General features: G+C 40.5%; 1 protein-coding gene and 1 long non-coding RNA gene across 2 annotated transcripts; both read right to left on the bottom strand.

Annotated features, from left to right (window-relative positions):
* Positions 1 to 90: 90 nt before the first annotated feature.
* Positions 91 to 11,223, bottom strand: ccnf (cyclin F). The gene is made up of 17 exons (XM_004071660.5): positions 10,899 to 11,223; positions 9,715 to 9,869; positions 9,445 to 9,551; positions 9,280 to 9,347; positions 8,637 to 8,833; positions 8,187 to 8,240; positions 7,792 to 7,896; positions 7,026 to 7,103; positions 6,529 to 6,683; positions 6,147 to 6,311; positions 5,931 to 6,054; positions 5,676 to 5,856; positions 5,449 to 5,536; positions 3,250 to 3,349; positions 2,993 to 3,129; positions 2,006 to 2,184; positions 91 to 1,882 (listed from the first exon to the last, which is right to left on the bottom strand). The coding sequence occupies exons 1-17, from the start codon at positions 10,909 to 10,911 to the stop codon at positions 1,500 to 1,502; spliced, it is 2,289 nt and encodes a 762-aa protein (XP_004071708.2). The 5' UTR covers positions 10,912 to 11,223; the 3' UTR covers positions 91 to 1,499.
* Positions 11,224 to 14,075: 2,852 nt separating this feature from the next.
* On the bottom strand, positions 14,076 to 18,246 carry LOC101175482 (uncharacterized). Its single transcript, XR_909156.3, has 2 exons — positions 18,145 to 18,246; positions 14,076 to 18,000 (listed from the first exon to the last, which is right to left on the bottom strand). It is a non-coding gene; the product is annotated as an uncharacterized LOC101175482 (long non-coding RNA).
* Between the last annotated feature and the right edge of the window lie 2,022 nt (positions 18,247 to 20,268).

The raw sequence follows: 20,268 nt of genomic DNA, 5'->3' as shown, positions 1-20,268 counted from the left end.
CATTTTAGGGCGTTCAACTTTAGTGTTTAAATACCTACAGTTGCATTATTATTTATATAATTAAAAACACAAATAAGAAACTAAACCCCATGTTTTCAAAGTTTTTATTTGAACTTTAAAAAATACAAAAACATACTTTGTCTTGAAAAACAATGTACTTAAAAAATGTACATAGAAACCTACCTCTTTGGAGAGAGAAAACAATGTAAGGTAGTGGCATTTTCCATATTTAGTTTGCCATTTATACATCTTACTATGTACATAAAAACATGTATTCACAGTTAGTCACAGTCACTTGGAAGTCATGCACTCTGTATCCTGAAAGGATGCACAGTTCTATGAAACCCCAATGTGCAACAACCCGTCCAGCTTCCATTTGGGTGAATAAAAAGAAATGCAAAACTGTTTTAATACTTTTGTGTTGATTGTTCAAGCATCAGAACTTTTACATTTCAAGGGGTTTGCACTCCTGACGATGAAAGTGCTGGACCTGATCAAGATGTGAGGAAGAGTACAACTCAGCATTGTAGCTTTGTGTTGCTTCAAACACTGAATATTCATGACTGTGCAGTATGAAGGAGACAAAAAACAAAAAAAAACAAGGCCTCTAATGAATCATCCATCTAGTTATGAGTTTGTCATTATCAACACAGCCTAGTGAAAAACGTAACGAATAGGGCTCCTGATGGGATTAGTTTGCCACAACTTAAAAAAAGAAAATGTTTGACAGCACAACTGTTTTTTTTTTCCAAGAAGACCAGTAATTTCAGTTTTTCTTCTATTCTTATGTGCAGATATACATCCAAACAGATGAAACCACAGTACCTTTGGTAAAAAAAAAGTATGGAGACACACAGAGGATTTACCAGTATCATATTCTATGGACTTCTGATGCAGACATGACAAATACAAGATTAATTCTTGTACAGGCAAATTGCCTTAAACTCAGTCACAAAAACACAACAGCTTGGTTTTTAATAGGAAAAATAAGAACGGACAACAAACAATAAACCAAAGTGGGAGAAAAAAAATTCCCCTACGGTTGGATTTTATTTTCCAACTATCAATCATAATCTGAGATAGGCTGTTGTAGAAGCTGTAAACCAAGTGACAACCATTGTTTTAGACTCCTGAGAAAAGTCAAGTCACATTCAAAGTGGTTTTTGTAGGAAGTGTTTTTGTTTCTCTGTGCCAAGAAACTTGTCACTGTAACGTAACCTTATGGAAAGACAAATTTCCATGTCATTTATGCTGTTTGTTTATCAACCAACATTTTTTTAATGTTTGCTTCCCATTCCTTGTCTGTACAGTCTGAATCTTTTGATTTGCAAGCAGCTGCCTGATCAGTGCAGACTCATTGGCACCAGATATATCATCAAGAATACCATTAAAAAGTGCTTTTGGTGAAAAGCTGAGCAGTGGACTGGAATGGATCAACCTGAGCTCAATAAACCAAATATTTACAGGCTCAGAACCCCTGCATCGGTATGATACTCCTCTTATTTTTCCATCTCACTTCCACTATGAGCTGCAGCATTTTTTCTCTTCACTTGTTTGCTGGAGGTGCCCCGGTGCCTCTGCATGGGCACCAGGAGGCGGAATCCCGGATGGGCGTTAGCAGAGGCCACACCCAGCGAGCCCGTAAATGTCTTGACTGGGGATGGCATAATGGAGGAGGACGATGGGCTCACACTCTGGACGGACGAGTATCCTGAACTGTGAAGGTCTGGAGATAAGGAGGTGGAGTTGTGTCCTTGACAGATATTGTTTACCTCACTTTCTGCTTCACAAATACTGTCTTCATCGCTGGACAGAGCTCTGCAATGCTCTAGACGGTTTTCTTCATTACCCAGCGGATGCAGGTTGATTGAGATCATAGAAGCTTTGGAGAAACAAATAAATAAAACCAACATTCAATATTTACCATAAGACTCACTTTTTAAATTTTCAGTTAGTCCCAGAGCAAATGAATCTGTAGTTTTTCCACTGATGACTTCATACTTACTGTCAGAATCTTTTTCCATCTCACTTTCTTCCTCTTGGTCACCCTCATAACCAGAGCACGAAGACTCCAGACTCCAGTCCAGTATGTCCCCCAGTAGCATCTCCTCCTGATTGGACAGCTCCGCTGTTGGTGTGCCTACCAGGCTGCCTCTGCTGGCCCGCATGCAGTCATCCCGTCTCCTGAAGAACAGAGGGGGTACAGTGAGTCATACCAGCCGCTCACAGATGGTGGAAAATAAAACATCTTCTGGATAAAGAGTTCCCACGTTTGTTTGTCACAGTGGCCATGAGAAATGAGCAAGAAAGACGGCAGGGGCTATGGTCATTTAACTGCCAAGGAGATCAGTCTTATGGAGGATTTTAAAATTAGTCATCCTTTACAAAATAATTAAAACATACATGACACAAAACAACTTTAATTTTAAGCCCAAGACTAAAATATAAAAGGAACTCAGCTCTAAATGGATTTTTCACTCACTATGCAACTTTGGCTTTTTATATATAAAAGAAACATTTCAAAAAATAAATCCGTTGTTAAAATGATCTTTAAATGTGTGGTAGTCACAACGTGATTTCTTTAAGGAAATCTGTCAGAAAAAAGTATTTAAAAATGAAATTACATCAAAATTGGGCTATTTTCAGAGTGAGTAGTAGTCATCTCTTTCATTTTTACACTAAATGTGCTGAACTGGCAGTACAATTGAAGTAATTAGGTGGAGACTTTTATGTTGAATCTGCTCAAATTTTAGAATAGAATACAATAAAACTTTATTGATCTCACAAAGGGGACACTACCTTGTTACCATAGCCCTATGAAAACAGCAGATATATTATAGGTAACACTAAAATACACTTAAAAAAAACAATTGTCCAGTGTCTATGAAGGGCTGTAGAGTCTAATAGCTGACAGGAAGCTGACATGGTCTCATGGTAAAGAGGATCATCCATGATGGATTTTGGTTTCACCGCAGAGTTATTTTTGCCTCACCTCTTGTTAGTGCTGGATGGAGAGGCCAGGAAGGTGTGGATGTCTGCTGGTTGACCACTGGTGGGACTGGGAGGCTCCATCTCAGGCTCCACTTCAGGAATCTCCAATATTTGACAGAGCTCTTTGAAATCCATCACCTTGTTGGGGGCATTAAATGAATTGATTAATCATGCATAAGCTAAAACCAGCAACAAACATGCCGCAAAGCAAACCCATTTAGCTGATCTGTTTAGTAAAATGAGCACAGAAATGCGAACCTTTTCCTTGCTGATCTGGTGGAAAGCCTCATCCTCAAATCGCTGCTTCACTCCAGTGAGAGACACGTGTCTGTAATCTCTTGGAACGTCTTCACTGAAACTAAAGAGACAAAAAACTGATGAGACGAATTGTAATTTCTGCATCCCTGTTATCCATTTATACAAACAAATCTCAACGCTTTCCATATATATATCTTACTCATATAAACTGTCATTTGAGCAATTTAAGGAGAAAACTAAGTATAAATCTATAATGATTTAAAGAATCACTGATTTTGACCACAAATTTCACACATTTCCAATGAAAAGCACAGACATACCACAGAATGAAATGATGATGCACAACATCCTGGAATTTGAACTATGAACTTTTGCTTCTATTATTTTTTGAAGTGTCACACATAACATGAACTACCGGTAAATCAATTCCATTAAATAATTTAAAAGGAAACCAGTGCCATCTTTAGAGGGTATGCACGTGACCTCACAAGTGAACTGTTTTGCACTGTTTGCAGCCCAGTGTCTTTTCTTTTTTTTTTGATTGGAAACATGAAAGTAAGGCAGAATTTCAATTCAGCATGAAGGTAGATATTCTGTTGTTTCATTGAATCCAATGCCACCGACTGTGCGGCAGGTGTGGCTGGTGGTCAAGGAATCTTAAAAGATGCTCTGCCCTTTGCACATTTGAACTTTCTCTGGGCTGCAAAAGTGATGATCCTCTGACAGCAGACGGTGTGTCATCACACATCTTTCTTGCCCTTCAGGCGACAACAGTAAGCATGGCAACACATTATCTTCTGTGGGAGCAAAAAAAGAAGCTGCTATCCGAATGTGAGGATGCAGCTGAGAGTTTCTCTGCTGTTTAAAAATTATTAGGTGCCGACACATGCCGCCATGCTAAACATCTGGTAAGATTATGGATTTCAGCATTTCAGTACAGTAATATTGATTTTGTCATTAGGGATGAGCCAGAGTTCGGCTGAGTTAAGCTTTTTAATGCAACGGCCCCTGGCTTCATCTTTCAGGTGACCTTTTTGAGACATCTTGAGTGGTTTATTGGCAGTGAGAACTGCAAACAAACCAATGAGTGGAGGAAATGCCATGTTGTTTGCAAAAGAGACTTTTAAGCAGTGGAAAGTAAACTACGGTATATTAAACACCCACTCTATTAAAATGTGTTTTGGGTGTTTTTAACATGTTCTTGTGGCCTTTTTCTGATGATGGAGGACATATATAGAAAATAAAGCTTGAGAATTGCATTTCTGAGTATTTCTTTATTCAAATTGTTGTGAATCAGGAGCAGCTAAAAAATTTGAAACCCTTTTATTATCAATTACACATTACCTTGTGTATATATGTTTGCTTAAGCTCAATGCTCCCAAATCTCTTGGAAACAAGTACCGTTAGTTTACCTAATCAATGTCAATGTCTGATCAATACGGGCATGCTGAAAACATTCATACGTGTAACCAATCAATTCTTCTTATCTTATTTCTAAATAAACAAAACAACCACATGGTTACATCTGTGTGGGAGTCGGTGTGAAGCTACACACCGGACTCAGCAAACGACTACTTCTGATGAAAAGTCTATGCAAACGCACTTAATCGTGTGTTTATGGGTTTCCGTGTTTAAAGTTTGCGTTCATAAGTAGTTATGCTAGCTTTTAGACTGTTTTTGCACTCTGCGTACGCAATTGAACAAGTGTAGAGTCAAACTAGCTTTGGATTTGTATTGACCTATGGATGATGCCCCTTTTAATTCACGGAAGTGTCAATTGTTTAAAAATTGATCATGGAGGAGAAATGAATAATAATATCCGGATGGAGATATATGACACATAGTCTTTTCTATATTGGAATATCTTGTCATACATATATTGGAATAGAGCTGTGAAAGTAAAGGCCTGGAGCAAGATTAGCACCACTTTGACATTTCGCACCAATTTCTCTTCCATTTGTAGGAGCGCTAGTCAACAGTAGCAAAAAATAATTAAAATAAATAAAAATTGAAGTACCTCCCTGCTTGTCCAGTGTGAACACCATGGGCTAAACATGCGTTCAAGAACCAACGATTAGCGCGTTCTTGAATGCACGTCACGAACCCCGTGTGTTGGGGACTTTAACAACATAGATCTTGTAGGAACTCAAAGTTTTGACATCAAGATTGAAGCTTCAACATTAGCACTAAAAAACCTACCACTTGACATAAAGCAGCACAGAAAGGGGGATGAGGTCCTGCTTGGAAAATCCCGTGTAGTCGGCTAATAGCGTCGGCCAGACGGGGCCTGCAGGAGTGAAGGACATAAAAGCCACGGAGGTGAACATAAACTTAACACACAAACAAAACTATAAATTAATTTGCTTTCAAACATTGTTGCAATGTGAGTCCTGTTGCATGTGTGTGTAAGCAGTGATTGTTATTACCATAATGATGTAGTGCTCGTGTAAGCAGAAGTGCGGCACAGGCCAGTTTGGCGGGCGGCGGTGCGGAGAGAGCGGAATAGAGCAGCGAGAGTTCACAGATGTAGCTGAACAGGTGAGTGGTTCGCCTCTCCAGGGGGAGCAGATAGAGCAGCACTTCCCCATAATCCAGCAGAGTGGCCCCCTGAGGAAATGCAAAAATTAGAATACAAAAACTCCAAACACATGATTTTCCATATCAATAGTTTCAACACAAACCCGGATCTTTCCTTCCAGCACAGACACAACCTCTCCCATCATTCGGACCAGGTCTTCATATTTGTAGGTGTTGTCTGTGAGCCAAACAGCTTCTCGTATGGTCAAGATTTCTTTACTAATATATCTAAAAAAAAATAAGTATTTAAACATTAATTAAAACAAGAAAACACGATCCAGAGGGGATATTAACCTAAATATGCTTTTGAGAGTCCTCACCGTGTGCAAACAACCATGCAGGCGATTCCTAACAACTGGAGGCGTGCCTTAGGGACAGACCGCAGAGCCAGGTAACGGTCCACGCAGCTCACCGTCACATGCAGCGTCTGGCTGGAGAAGTCCTTCATGGTGGTGACCTCCACAAGCCAGTCCACCAAGATATACCTGCATATACAGAAATTTGATAAATATATGGAGTTAATGTCAAATTGAAATACAATATAGAGTTTATTGCTTTAAAAAATGTGCTGTTTTTAGAGAGGCCTTTGGCTGACTCAACCAAATCATAACAGTGAGTCATCAAAAAGGTTAACTGTGCACATGTTCTGATATTACATAATAAACCCAGCAGCATGGGGCTCAGTTCTTTTGTCCCATATACCTCATAGTGTCCTTAATGCCTCTTCTCAGGAGGCCCGGAGTGCTGTGCTGTGTCGCTACGGAGGAAGAGCTGAAGAGCTGGGCCACGATGTCCGAGCAGGCTTTGGACTCTAACCCCAGCGGGTTCCTGGTGCTGCACACTCTAGCCAGAGACAACTGAGGAAAGACCCCCAAAGTTAGAACTTTTGTTTTTCACTAAAAAGGGTGTGACAATTTGTCGAACTGTCCCACACCAGCTTACAGCTATAATTGCAGATCTTACAATTCAGATGAGTCACGTTATTATAATTCAGCAGGGAGATGAAGGGAAAAAAACGAGCATGTCAACAACTGTCAAGCCCTTCAGAAAAGCCATGATAGCACGTCAAAGAGGATTTCTACATGAATCAAAATGATGAAATGTTGTCAAAAGATAAAACTTGTTTTTCTGATTTACAAGACCATAGGGAGCAAAGAGAACAACATTCCCGACTGTCTAAGAAAGCGCTAACTCCATACCTGTGCCTCCCAGCATCCTTTGCCTGCATAGTCCCTGAGGGTTCGTACACTCTGAAGGTACCTTCCTGGATCCAACACCTAATAATCAGACACAAGAAAAACACCAGTTTCAGAGAAATTCAGAGATTATTTAACTATTTCACATTGTAATACTGACATTTGATAATGAGGTCGCTCATCAATAAACTAAACTGATAAGGAAAGAACCAAACAAAAGGACAACCACAGCACCAGTGAAACTTTCACACCAACAGGTCAGGTTTGACGGCTACTTCACCCAAAGTGATTGCCAGGAGGGAGGAAAAGGCCGGGACAACGGTTTGGAAACTCGTATGCTGTGAGACTGTTGTTATGATGCAGTGATACTGAAGCCGTTTCAAACATTCCCATTCCACATATGGAAAGTCTGGCTACAAGATAGAGGTTGCACAGTGGCAAAATATGCAAGAAAGGAGAGAAGAAATGCTCCTTTTCAAGAAAAAATGACTAAAACTGATGCTTGAATGTGCATTTTGCACAACAATTCAGCTTAACTACTGGTTTGCTCTCAATTAAAAATGTCTTTTGACTCCAAATGTTTGATTCCCGCCTATTTTTACTGCTATTTCCATTTTGTGAGATAAAGCTGGATTGTCCTTTTGTTAACAGTGATCTGGTAAAATCCACTCCTTCCAGAAGTGGTTTGAGGGGACTTAACCAGTTTTGACAGATATGCAAAGGCCCGGTTTCAGTATTAGGATTTACAGAGGGATCCATTTGAGCTTACAGCATCTTTACGACTGTGCAGCCACAGCAGGTATGAGCTTTGTAGACAGCCAGCCTGTGACGACTCCTCCAGCATCGATATGGCCTCTGATCTTCTCCCATCATCCTAAAAAAAAGAAGATGAAAATCCCTCAAACGTTATGAAAATCGCCTAAAACATTGTGCTTAAAAATTGATTGGGAAAAACATGCTCGTAAACACAGACAAACAGTGATTCTGTGAATAAGAATCAGTTACATAGAACAGACAAAAACAATGATTTTATCTGTGTGGGCTCCTAACAACTAACCCAACACAGTCCCCCATGACAAACAGCACACATATTCATGACATGCAGACAGAAACTGAACCAACAACGCCCTAAACAACCAGATTTAACCCAGCTTTTTTACTCACCTCAAACAGCAGCAGAACTCTGGCCAAACAGTGCAACAAGGGACCCTTCTTCTCCTGCAGAGGAAGCACAAGAATCAATAATGGAACACATGGAAAGAATGAAAAATCTCCACCAAAAATAGATCGATAAAAGTACTTTGGTGTGTGTAAACGCATTAAAATCGATATGCTAGTAATAGTTTCAGCAGGAACTAGTGTCAGTGTTTTCCAGGAGCAGAAAATAGACCATCAAGGCCATCATTTTTCTGCTAAAATGTAATCTGCTGATAATAAGCACCTAAAACCCAGATTCTACCCTCCACTGACCTTAGACTGATTTTTTCTAAGCATATTGTTGTCTGTCAAATATAGAAGACAAAGCTAAAGATTAAAGAAACACAGATACAGGGCTCCTCAGGATGGACTCGATGGAGCCACAGCAGCAGCAACAACAGCAGCAGCAGCACCTACCATGTTAGTATCGCACTCGGCCTTGAGGTGATCGAACACCACGGCCTTGCAGCAGCTGCCGGTGGGTGACCACGGCGGACGGATGAAAACCCAAGTGAATGGGTCGGCTTTGGGGGAGCGCACGCTTTCCGCCAGGCTAAAGAAGTGGGAGGCCTTTTGACCGCAGACGTCCGCTCGCCCTTCATCACTCAGCAACGCTGAAGAACAAAAGGGAAGACAGTAGAAAAGGTTCATATCAAGACAAACTCATAAGTGTCTTAAGCTATAAAAAAAAAATTTCTGACTTTTTTTAACCATGTGTTTTTGAAATATTCCTGTTAGACGCCAGTCGAGCATCTTAAATATACCGTTCTGAGGTAGATAGTGCTGGAAGACGCACACAAAGGCAAGTTTTATATTTTTTTCTCCTAATGCATACTTCATATACTGCCCACTTGTGGGTAATTAAAAGTTGTTGAGGATGCAGAGGCTGCAAGCAATGTATAATGATGCCTTGAGGATGCGATTGAAGACCCCTTGATAGTGTAAAGCTGTCTTTAGGTGTTTTTGATGTTATGTTGTGTTATTGCTCTTGAGAACGAGAGCATTTTGTCTTTGATTAAAATACATACTGCTCAGGAAATGTAGCCTTTAGTGCACTTACGCCCTTCATTGTATAAATAAGCAATCCCAAGTTTCACAGCAGCCTCGAAATTCCCTTTTTCTGCAGCTCTAGATTGAGAAAAAAAAAATTGCAGTTAAAAACTCGATAAATGACAAGCAGTCAGAACAGTGAATTTCTTTCTTTTTTTGTAAGAGGGAACCATACTTTTCAAATAGCCATAAGGTGTTGGGGGATGGCCATCGGTCTCTGAAACTGACCCTGGCCCACACACTGGAGTGGTTGTCTACAATATCCCGCAGCTGGGAATGAACCTACAACCAAAACAAAATAAGATTAACAAAAGCAGGAACAAAAAGAAACTTTATAGTTTTTAGTCACAAGATGCGCAAAGAACAGTCACTTGAGATTTGACAAAATGCAGCACATATGTTAAAGAACAAACTGCACAATTCAAATGCATACATCATTACTTACTGCTCTAACAGAGAGGAGGTCTTCTGCAGACAGACACTGAAGCACACAGAGAAGAATCTCCTCAGGCAGAGACAGCAGCGTTAGGGACGACGAGCGTTTACGAACCCGCTTCCGCACTGGAACCGAGTAACATTTTGAACAACGGCAGTGGACAACTGTAGACAGAGGAAGGGAGGAAAAAGTCATCAATACATGGATTTGTGGATGCATCTCTAGAGCAGCATCTTTAATGCACGCAGAAATGTACAGAATTTCATTCAAGTGTACAAAAGCACTTCACAGGGTAATGCGAAAAACTCATTCTCACATCTGTGCGAAAATCAATATTTGCACATCATTATAAAGGCATTTTAGAGGCAGTTGCCTCCTCTTGTGTTATTTGGTCAAGATGGTCATAAATAAAATAAAAAAATAATCAAGAATAATCAAATCCTATTTTAAAAAAAAATGTAAAAAAGAAAGAAATAAGATTCTACAGCAAGCCTCGTCTCTACAGCAATAACTTTTTCACTTAGCATAAAGTTTCATAAAATACAGTTAAACACTATTTTGGTCATATTTTTGTAAATAGATGAAAATTAAGGATAAAAAGTTGAAAATATGAAGACCCTTCAAGATAAATGACAGTAAATTCTCAACTCCCTCCATCATGAAGATGACAAACGTTTGACACCCTCGTGTGGCCTTCTCTGCATATTTGAATAAATATGATAAAGATTTAAACAAACACCAACCATTTTATAAGGATTCATTTAAAAAAATGTTGTGTTAAATATACATTGCACCTGAATAATCGCAGAAAAATAGTTTGAAGTAAGTTTCTGAGTTGAAGAAATCGAATCAGATGAGCGCCCAAATTTCCCTCCCGTATTCCGATTGAAGCTTGAGTTCTTTATTTTTAAATCTAGTTTATAGTTATATATATTTAAATACTACTACAACAAACAAGCTAGATTAATTTAAAGGTTATGGACTTTATTTTTGATTTTAGGTTTGTATTAACTTAAATAGAACAAGTTTTGTTAGTACATCGCTTACTTAGTTGCTAAATTTCACTGCACTCTCTGAATACTTACAAATAAAGACAGACTATATATTTACATTCATAAAAGGCAAAATATTTAACTATTGTTTCACGGAAGATATAAATATTAGTAGGAAGAAAGTTTTTAAAATCTACTTACCGCCCGCTTTCATTGCAAGTGGCTCAAGACCGATGTATGGAGATACAACACGGAACAAGTGCGTATAATGAGTGACGACACCACCTAAAACAAGCAAAATTATTTGCTGCTTTTGTCAGAAAACTAAATTAAGAATGATACGATATCTGCTGTCTTTCTATCACCAGCTAACATCCTATAAATTGTTAGCTCCTGCCTGAATTCAAATCCAAGCGTGTCCACATTTGGCCCCGCCCCGAAAGCGGTCTAGGACCGCCCGCGCCCATGGTTTAAACTCATTGTTTAATCTGATTGGTGAAAAGTGGTGACGCCCATCCGTTGCATCAAGACTTTCCGATTGGTCATCCCGCAGAGCGAAGGCTGTGGTTGGCCATACGGTATAAACTGGAAAAGTAGAGAATTCTATTGGATAACGTAATGCCTTTTCGAAGTACGCGCTCGCCCAAAAGCACAAATAATTGGATGACCTGAATATGAAGCTGTCCACAGAGCGACCATTTTGAAGTGAACCATGGGATATGTAGTCACATAAAATAGACAATTTAAAGGTACCGCTTTTAAAGGGACAGCTACAAATTAACCCTCCCCACAGTGGTATAATAGAAGAACTTAAAAAAAAAAAAAACAGCTCCAACTACGTTATTGGTACTCAAACTGTGGAGAATAAGTTTGAACCAAAAGCTCACTGTTAAGTAAATAAGATAAAAAACAACAAATGTACATTTTTCTTTGTTAGTTTTATTTATTTATTTTTATGTTTTGGTATTGTGCAAACCTTTAACTTCTTAACTTTTGATTTAAATTTACAAGCGTTGTTGTTTTCTCTTTACTCTAAATGCAAATTTAAATTTCCTGATATAATTAGCAGTTCTTGAAAAAAATGTAAGGATATATTATTTTTCTGCAGTTTTGAGAGCAAAACATGGATTTACACAAATCTTTATATAATATCCTGGCTTTATTGGATTTTGCCCCTCCTCCCCTAAGGTTCTAGTTTACCATAGTTTAACCTCCATGTACACCTTTGCCCCCATACCCAGGAATCCAGCAATTACATCCTGCCTCATTTGGACCAATCTTTCATACCCAAAAGGGTTTCTAACCCTGACAAGGTTTCTGTTTATACCAGCAAAAGTCCTAACGAGATAACAAAAACGAGTCCCCCCCCTCCAACCCACACAAAAACACATCACTTCACATCTCAGTAACCATGTGACCGACAACACAAATGAATGAATGAAAGCAACAGATTGGTTTGGCCTCTATTGCAGCTGCCTCGGAGAAAACTACATGATTAAGACCTTTTTGTTGCGTCTCTATTGACGATAAATAAACTTCTCTGTTAGCTGAATAGTGTCCTCTTGATTGCTAGTTTTTGGAAGGAGGTTATAAAGGACCAGAGTGCACAGTCAGTCCTTTGTTGCTTTCAAGCCTTCTATTGATCGGTTCATCACCTGTTCACCTAATCTCATCGCTACAAACAAAGCTACTACTCAGTAATTACATTTAAGAGGGCAAAGGCTTTTGGAAGTGTCAAAAAAGGTTCCACGGCAATATTATTTATTTCCCATTTTTATCTTGACTTGCACAATAAAGAAAGTGTATTTCCTCTTAACTCACTATGGGAAATATTCTTTGCTCTATTTAACACTGGAGATGCAGCAAAATCAAATTATCTTGAGTGACCTCAGTCAGGGCAAGGGCTGTGACATCTTCAACTGGATGCACTGTTTCCATAGAAACTCCAACCCATCGCAGCCACTTTCAGGTAAAAAAAACCCCACAAAGTAAATGATAACAAATAGGCAGCATAATGGGGTCTTAAAAATGACATTTTGATTTTCTCCATCAAAAGCATCCAGTTGTAAAATTGTTCCAAAAAAACATGTCGTAGCACATCTGGAAATTAGACTTTTTATTTCTTTATGGTTTTGTTCTCCTAAAACGAATAGACTAAGGACAAAATAAACAGCATATTGGAAATTGAAATGACTGATGCATAATTTGAAGTTGTGTTTTTTCATGTTCAGATACCATTCCATTCACTTGCTTTTCCCCACATTTGTTTGCATTACTATAACTACAGAAAGACTCATTTTAATAAAATTTAACATCTAATTGCATTTGAATGTCTGGTCAGCCTTGTGCAGTTTCAGTCTATACCTGTCTCCAAAAGCAGCTATCCCAAAAACAATCCCCTATCTCATCACCAAGGTAGCATTAGACAGCTGCTGGAGGCAGTGACTAATCAAAAACAGACACATTCATCTTTTACACAGATGCTGTTGATTTGAATCGATGGTTAATAAAACCATCAGGCCACCAGTGGCTCATGGCCAGATTTGATCAAGTCATGTTGCGGCGTATGCTGCATGTTTCTGAACCTTTGTCAGCTTTGTAAAATTCAGCTGCATGTGGGCCAAAATTGTGCTGAATGCTTGGGTCTGAAGCCAAACCCTGGAGATAAAGAGGCGGATGAGTTGCTCCCATCTGGTTTCCTGTGATCTGTGCTGACCCTTGCAATCCAAATGACCACTTCCACCCATCTGCACTTTGTCCCTGTTAGCCCCCTCCACCCTGTAGCAAGATCTAAACATGGTTCCCTCCACACCCACCTTGGTTCCTCAGCTGCCGTCAGCATATAACAAAAAGTTATTTTTTCATACTAAAAATGTGAAAGAAACTTCCACTGACATAAGCAGATTTACCTCCGTTTGCAGCCTGTAAAACAGTATTGGATGCCAGTGTCTCTGTGAAGGTTCTTTACCAGTAGGGGGTGTCATTTATTCTAGGTAACAGGGGCCCATTTGTTTTCTTAACGACAAGATGTCATGTGCGTATCACAGCAAGTCATTCCATCTTGGAAGAGACCATATGACAATGTGTCTATATTCAGCTGCAAAGGGAAGCTTCAGGTGATTCAACCAGCTACAGATGTGCCTTGTGTTTCGGGGAAACGTGAAGGGGCAATTGTAATCAATCTGTTCCACAGTCTAAACAATGCATTGTCTTTCCACTCCTCGTTTGTCTTCTGTATTTTTAGCCCTGTCAAGAGATTCGTCCAGTTCAATCAGGGCAGGAGTCATTTCTGCAACCCTTCAGAAAAACTGCTATTAAAAAATCAAATAAAAGGTTTTCTTCCAGACACAAATCTTTGCAGAAAAATTCAGTCAGGGGTAAACGTGTTCACAGGACATTTATTAAATGCGGTGCATACATAAGGAGCTTAAATTTACATGTAAGTGAAAATATACAGTACACATTTAAAAAAAACAGTATTATTTACAGCACCAACTGTTAGAGGCAACATATAACCAAATATTTTTGTGTCACTTCCTAGAGTGACAAACAGCAAAAGCGAACAGCAAAGCTGTCTTCTGAGAGAGGGAAAGAAATCCCTGCAGCAGAGAGAGGTAGATTTTCCCTTTGAATAATTCAGAAGGCAGAGGGCAAATCACTTTACATCTTCAATGAAATCATATCTGGTCAGTGTCTATAAGTCTCTTACTGGCACAACATAGCTCCAAGAATTAGCACTGTAACTACACTAACATAAAATAGTCAGTGTGCACTAGACATGTGACATTTGCACTGACACATATAACCCAAGGCAAAAAAGTAGAGCGTGTACCTCACCAGTAGTCTGTGTTTCTGTTTGTCTTTGCTGGCGCTTGCCCCACCCAGTTAAAATCGTTTGTCTAAACTATCACTTATTCTATTTAGTTTCATTGTGGTACAATTAAACATTGGCGTGGTGAAGAACACCATGACTGTGTTTAAATCATTGACTGTATATGAGAACTGGATTGGGCAATCTCTGCCCATCTTTCATTCCAAATTGGAAGAGCTGGCTGGTCCCAAAAAGCTGAAATTCCATAGACTTCTGATGAGAAATAAACCGTTATTATTCAGACATTGTCTTTGTCAAATTAACAATTCTTGCTCTGCTACCTTTTTTTCATGATATTTTTGCTGTAGTTCAAGTTACTTAAGTTATAAAAAGACCAATCAGATGCCTCAATAAAAGAGGAACGTCTTGCGTTTGATTGGCATGTTTCTTCAGGGCCGTTTTCAGTGGAAGGATTGTAGATTTCCAACAAGCTCACTCCTAATTGGCGACAGTGGTTTCCATAGAAACAATGACTCAGACCGACTCGGACCAATCACTGCTTACTGATGTAATCTATTTTGCGAAAAAAATAGCGACTGAATCGACTTAATTTCATTGGAAAAAGTCATTTTCTATGGGTGCCTTCACACTCACTCAACCAGTCCAGTTCTCCTATACAGTCAATGGTATTTGACTGTATAATTGTATAATTGAGACCATTCATTCAATGGTCTGAATTAACTCACTATTCCCCGGTAAGTGCTCTATAAAGCCACATTTTTTTTGAATTGTCTGAATAAACATAAAAAAATCAATCCAGTGCTTTTGTAATTTCCCAGATGTCTCTGCAAAAAAATTGCGTTGTGATTCATTGATGCTCACTAGATTGACACCAATGCCTTGTGTTTGAACAATTTGGCATTTGACGAAAAATTTAGTAAATTCATTTTTGATGAATCATCCAGGTTTTCATCATCAGAACACAAGTTATATTAGGTTTTACTTCTGTAAAAGATATTCTGTGAAATCCCTTTTTAGAGACTATCGCTTCAGATTGACTGACGTTGAAACTGCATCTAGTACTGCATCATTTCCCTCATTTATAATTATGTTCCGTTAAGGTTGGCTGATCACATTCTAGCTGCGGCTAGAAGGTGATCACCTACAGTAAGCTCCCACATGAGTCACTTTACCACAATTTCCCCCTAAGTGGTCAAACTTAGGGAGTCCAGTTGATATTTAATATCCAATGTGAGACACCATGAAAATGATTGACACTTCTCATGTCAGCAGCGGCAGATAAGTGTTTGCTTCAACTGCTACAGCTGGTATGCTGGCCCTTGTGACAGTCCTTGAAGTTGTGCGTTCCTACATGCACGTACTAGTTCTCCTCCACCTTGAATTACCGATCAATGGAACATTGATTAATGACAGGTTTGAAAAACGCATGAGTGCTAATGGCAGATGGTGTGAACTAAAGTTACACTCAGTGTCATGAGGGAGCGTTGAAGACGAACGAAATGGCTTTGTGTTTCTCATCCAGTGAGCCCACACACCAGCAAAAAAAGCCCCTAATAACAGATATGAGCCACGTTACATTCAGTTACTCTTGGACAGAAAAGGTCCAGGAAAAGGAAACCCCGGTCAATCAGAGCCTTTAGAAAAGTCTGTATTCACTGGAGAACTGCCTGTTTTTCTATTTTCAGACCAATGCAGGGTTTTCTGTGTAAGAGAACAGCAAAATTTCTTTGGTAAAGAAAGGCAAATACACTGAATGAGCTACATAACAATGAACAAATGAAAAAAAAGCCATGTCAAAACAAATGGGTGAGTTATATGTGTCAGATGGAAACAGGGGAAAGAGAGAAAGAGCAGGGGGTGTTAAACTCTAAGAAGTTCAGATGGAAACGGGGGGAATGTTTCAGAGCTTTTTTCCATGAGTGCCTCCTCAAGGCACCGAGCGGGAGGGGCTAGAGGAGCAGGAGAGGAGCAGGATCAGTCAGAGTGTCCCTCCAGTGGCATGTCCCCTAGGGCAGTGTCCTTCAATAATCCTGGCCTCTCCTGTGTGGAGTTGGGGTGCCTCACATTGACTACGAGGCCAGGTGAAAAATGTTCACACACTGATAATAAGGCAAGCAGTCAGTGTCCCTAATGCTTCCGCAAAAGGAGATTGAAGCTACAAAAGACCCTTTTAGAGTTTGACTAAAAGGTTTTCTTGCGTAGACACGGTGATATGTGCAAATCCACAGTTCCTTGGTGCTGAAGTCAAAGTTCCAGTTTGTCTAAGCTCCCTTGAAAACCTCGCACTTCCCCAGCAGGTCTTCTGCTCTGTCCAGCTCATCTCCCACGCAGATGCCATTAAGATCCTGCCGGACTCAAGTTCCACTATCCCGTGGCGTAAAAAAAGCCCCCAACACATTGCTGCAGTGTCACAGGATGAGCCAATGACGCTGGCCACTGACGCGAGTGTCCTGCTCTTCTGGATGGGTATCGGGTTGCTCTCTGGCCCACCTCTGGACTCTTGGAGAGTCACCTATCCCTGTATCAAGAATGCTGCGACTGACGTGCTTAGTGACGGCAGCGTTGACTCCAACAGCAGCTCTGCATAGCGGGTTGGGTGTCCATGCGAGCTCCCATCAGCTATAGGGTTCCAAGGGACCATCCATGCATGTAAATATGCATGCAGTCTGCAAGGCATATTTGTGCGGGCCCTCTCAGGGGGTTGTTTTGACACAGGACACCTGCTGTCTAATGATAAGAAAGTGTGAGTGAAGCATTGTTGACCCACCTTTGCCAATCCAATAGTGTGGTCCAGCCCAAACAGATCCTCTGTGTCATGTCTGTCTGTCCTTCAGTTCCCAGCCTAACTTAACTCTGGTGAGAGCTGAGCCAAACTCTGGAATAAAGAACAGAGGGGCTTTGGCACTGAGAGGATGTAAAGAGCAGACTTTTTAGCCAGACCATGGGCTCCACGCTTTGGCCGTGTCTCTATTTTTGAGATTCTTAAACTCGTGTCCGCGATCTTTCTTTCTTTAGAGGGGACACTGCTCGGAGGTGAATGAACCCCCTTCCTTCTTTTTCCGTCTTTTCTTCTTGTGGGCAGTCCAGCATGCAGTGGCCATCAACAGGAGCAAAATGCCCATCACTAAAAGGACCACCGACACCACTTTAGTCTGTGGTAGGTCATTGTAAGTGTAGGTAACCCCTGTTCCTGCCACCCCAATAACCAAAGAGATTATTCCAAAAGGAAATATGCAGCGGTACCAGGACTTCTCCATGCCTCCAGTGGCTTGAGACAAACGCTCCAGGGAGGAGAGTACTTCGGGGACTTTAGCACCAGTCTCCAGGGACTGGGTCTCCTGACCAGAGTTACTTTGGGGCTGTGGCTGGCAAGCAAAATGTCCAGTTGTGCAGCCCATTTTGGGTGGGCTCGCAGATCCCAACTGGTCAATAGCGTTGGTCTCCGGGATCAAAATTGTCGTCTGCTCCAGCCTGGAGAAACAGAAGCAGGCACAAAAAGACAAAAAAAGATTTAAAAAAAAAAGAGAAGTTTGAGCTGAAACTGAGGAAAACGACTAAAGCTGCGATGGCAGGGACGTGTCAAGGAAAGGCTTGTAAATCCAAAAATCTACTCACACTCTTTCCTTCGCTTGCTTCACTCTGTGGCTGCTTCTTTGAACAGTGCTTGCTGGCCCTTCCACAGCACATTGTAGACTCTGCAGAGTGTAGTGACGGCATTTATAAAGCACCAAAGGAGCGGGAGGAGCGAGGCAGAAAAACTGGGAAGTCGTTTGGTTGTGATTGGCCATTTCAGAGTGACATCAAACACTGAAGGGGCTGCAGAAGCACAGGAAGGGGGAGGGGAGAAGGCTTCTCTATTTTCTCCTCGTCCCCATCATTTCACCTCAATTACTGTCTGTTTTTGTAAAAAAATAATAATAAATGCTCCAAGGCATGCTTTAAAAAAAGGGGGACTCCTTCTATTCCTCTGTTTACAAATTTACACATAAAGTTGCAAACCCCTTCGTGTAGAAACACAAAATTGATCCAAAAAATTCGACACCCACGTAGTCATTTTGCGTCTAAACATCTGAAATAAATTATATGCAGGAATGCATCCAACATTCAGAGCTGCTAGAGTGAGGGGAGTAAATAGATGGCCGTGATAGAAAATACAGGCAACCTCCTCCTTTTTCCCACCCACACACGCACTGCAAATGCCAGTTCTTTCATTTCTTTCTGAATGAAAGACAACCTGGTTGTAGATGATCCCCAAGGATGCCCGGCTCGCTCTTTAGCAAAAATAGAATTAATCTCAAGTGCTACGTTTCTGTTTTTTACGCAGACGAATCTTTCATTCTTACCTGTTAGGTCAGGGACATAAGTGAGTACAAATCTTTATCTGTTGGCCTTTCAGGCCTTAATGTGTTCTCTGTCTTCTGTGCGCCAGGGGCTCCTCAAAATCACCTTTAAAATGCTCCTAATAAAGAATAAAGGGATACTGAATCTGGAGTTGTACCATGGATAACAAATCTAGTTTAAAGTGTCTTTAAGAATATGCTGGTGTGATTACAGTTTTCAGCCAAACTCTTTTTTTCTAAATACAAGCCAAGAAATTCTGTGCATAATATCTGAGCCACATCTCTAATTATCATCTCTGCTGCGCTGGTTAATTAAATCAAACTATTGTTACTCTATACTGCCTTTTAGAGTCATGTTAACAAATTAAGAAAAACCCAACACTCAAGCACAGAAATGCTTCTGTCTGCACAGAACAACGGTTGTCAGGATTTCAAGGAGAACCTGAGACTGAAATGTTCATTCAGGGGCAATCAAATTATAACACGGACCTAACAAGCAGCTCTCCCAGCAAAAGACGTGTGCATGAGCCAAAACGAAATAAAGGAGGGGAAAGTGAGGAATGTGTTTGTGCAGAGCAGGGGTGCAGGGGGGAAAGGGGACGCTCAAAAGCAGGAGGGAGAGAAGTAAAAATTCTTTACAGCACTGCTTGGTTTCTGTGGATTTGTATGTTGGCTTGTTAACTAAAGGGGGACTTGAATAAAAGCAGCGAGTAGCAGTGCATTTTGAGAAGTGCATGAGAATGTGTGTGACATACAGGTACTTTCCAATAAGGTTCCACTTTGGAAAAGGAAAAACAAAAAGTGGGATTTCCGTTTTGTAACCAAAAGAGGCATGGGAAAAATGTAACAAAGGCGTGAGACAGGGGTAACCTGGGCAGAGGAGCTCTGCTAGTGACAGGCAAAGCAAGGCAGCAGCTGATGTATGCAGGTCACAGGAAGGCTGCGTTGCGTAGGTGCTACTCCCAACGGGACCTGTGTTTAATGTTTACATGATCTCAAAGATGCTTCCTTGCCTTTTCCCATCTCCTCACAGGAGGAATCAAGATCAAATAAACAGACTGGAGTCCCAAGCTGTTAGAATCTCATCAAGATTAGCAGCATCATATTACCTATGGTGTCTCAGCATTAAACATTCTTAATGAAAACCTCAAATTTAGTGGTCATTTTAACAGGAGGATGCTAAAAATGTTGCTTTATTTTAAGCCCAGATGGAAATATTCATATGATGTTATTTATCTCTTTTGGGAAACATGCCATTTGCAGCTTGCAGCGCGCAGAGAGCCAGGCTTATCGTCTTTGTGACTCACTCAATGCTGGGTGTGTGCATCTCCTTGTTTGTGTGAGCCTGTGGGCTGGTGCAGCAGGACTCAAACACCCACGTCTTGCTGCGTGGACCCAG

This window comes from Oryzias latipes, chromosome 8, assembly GCF_053564925.1.
Source record: "Oryzias latipes strain Hd-rR chromosome 8, Olatipes_Hd-rR_3.1".
NCBI lineage: Eukaryota > Metazoa > Chordata > Actinopteri > Beloniformes > Adrianichthyidae > Oryzias > Oryzias latipes.
The sequence above is the reverse complement of the archived record's forward strand: the minus strand, read 5'-3'. Positions and strand labels throughout refer to the sequence as shown.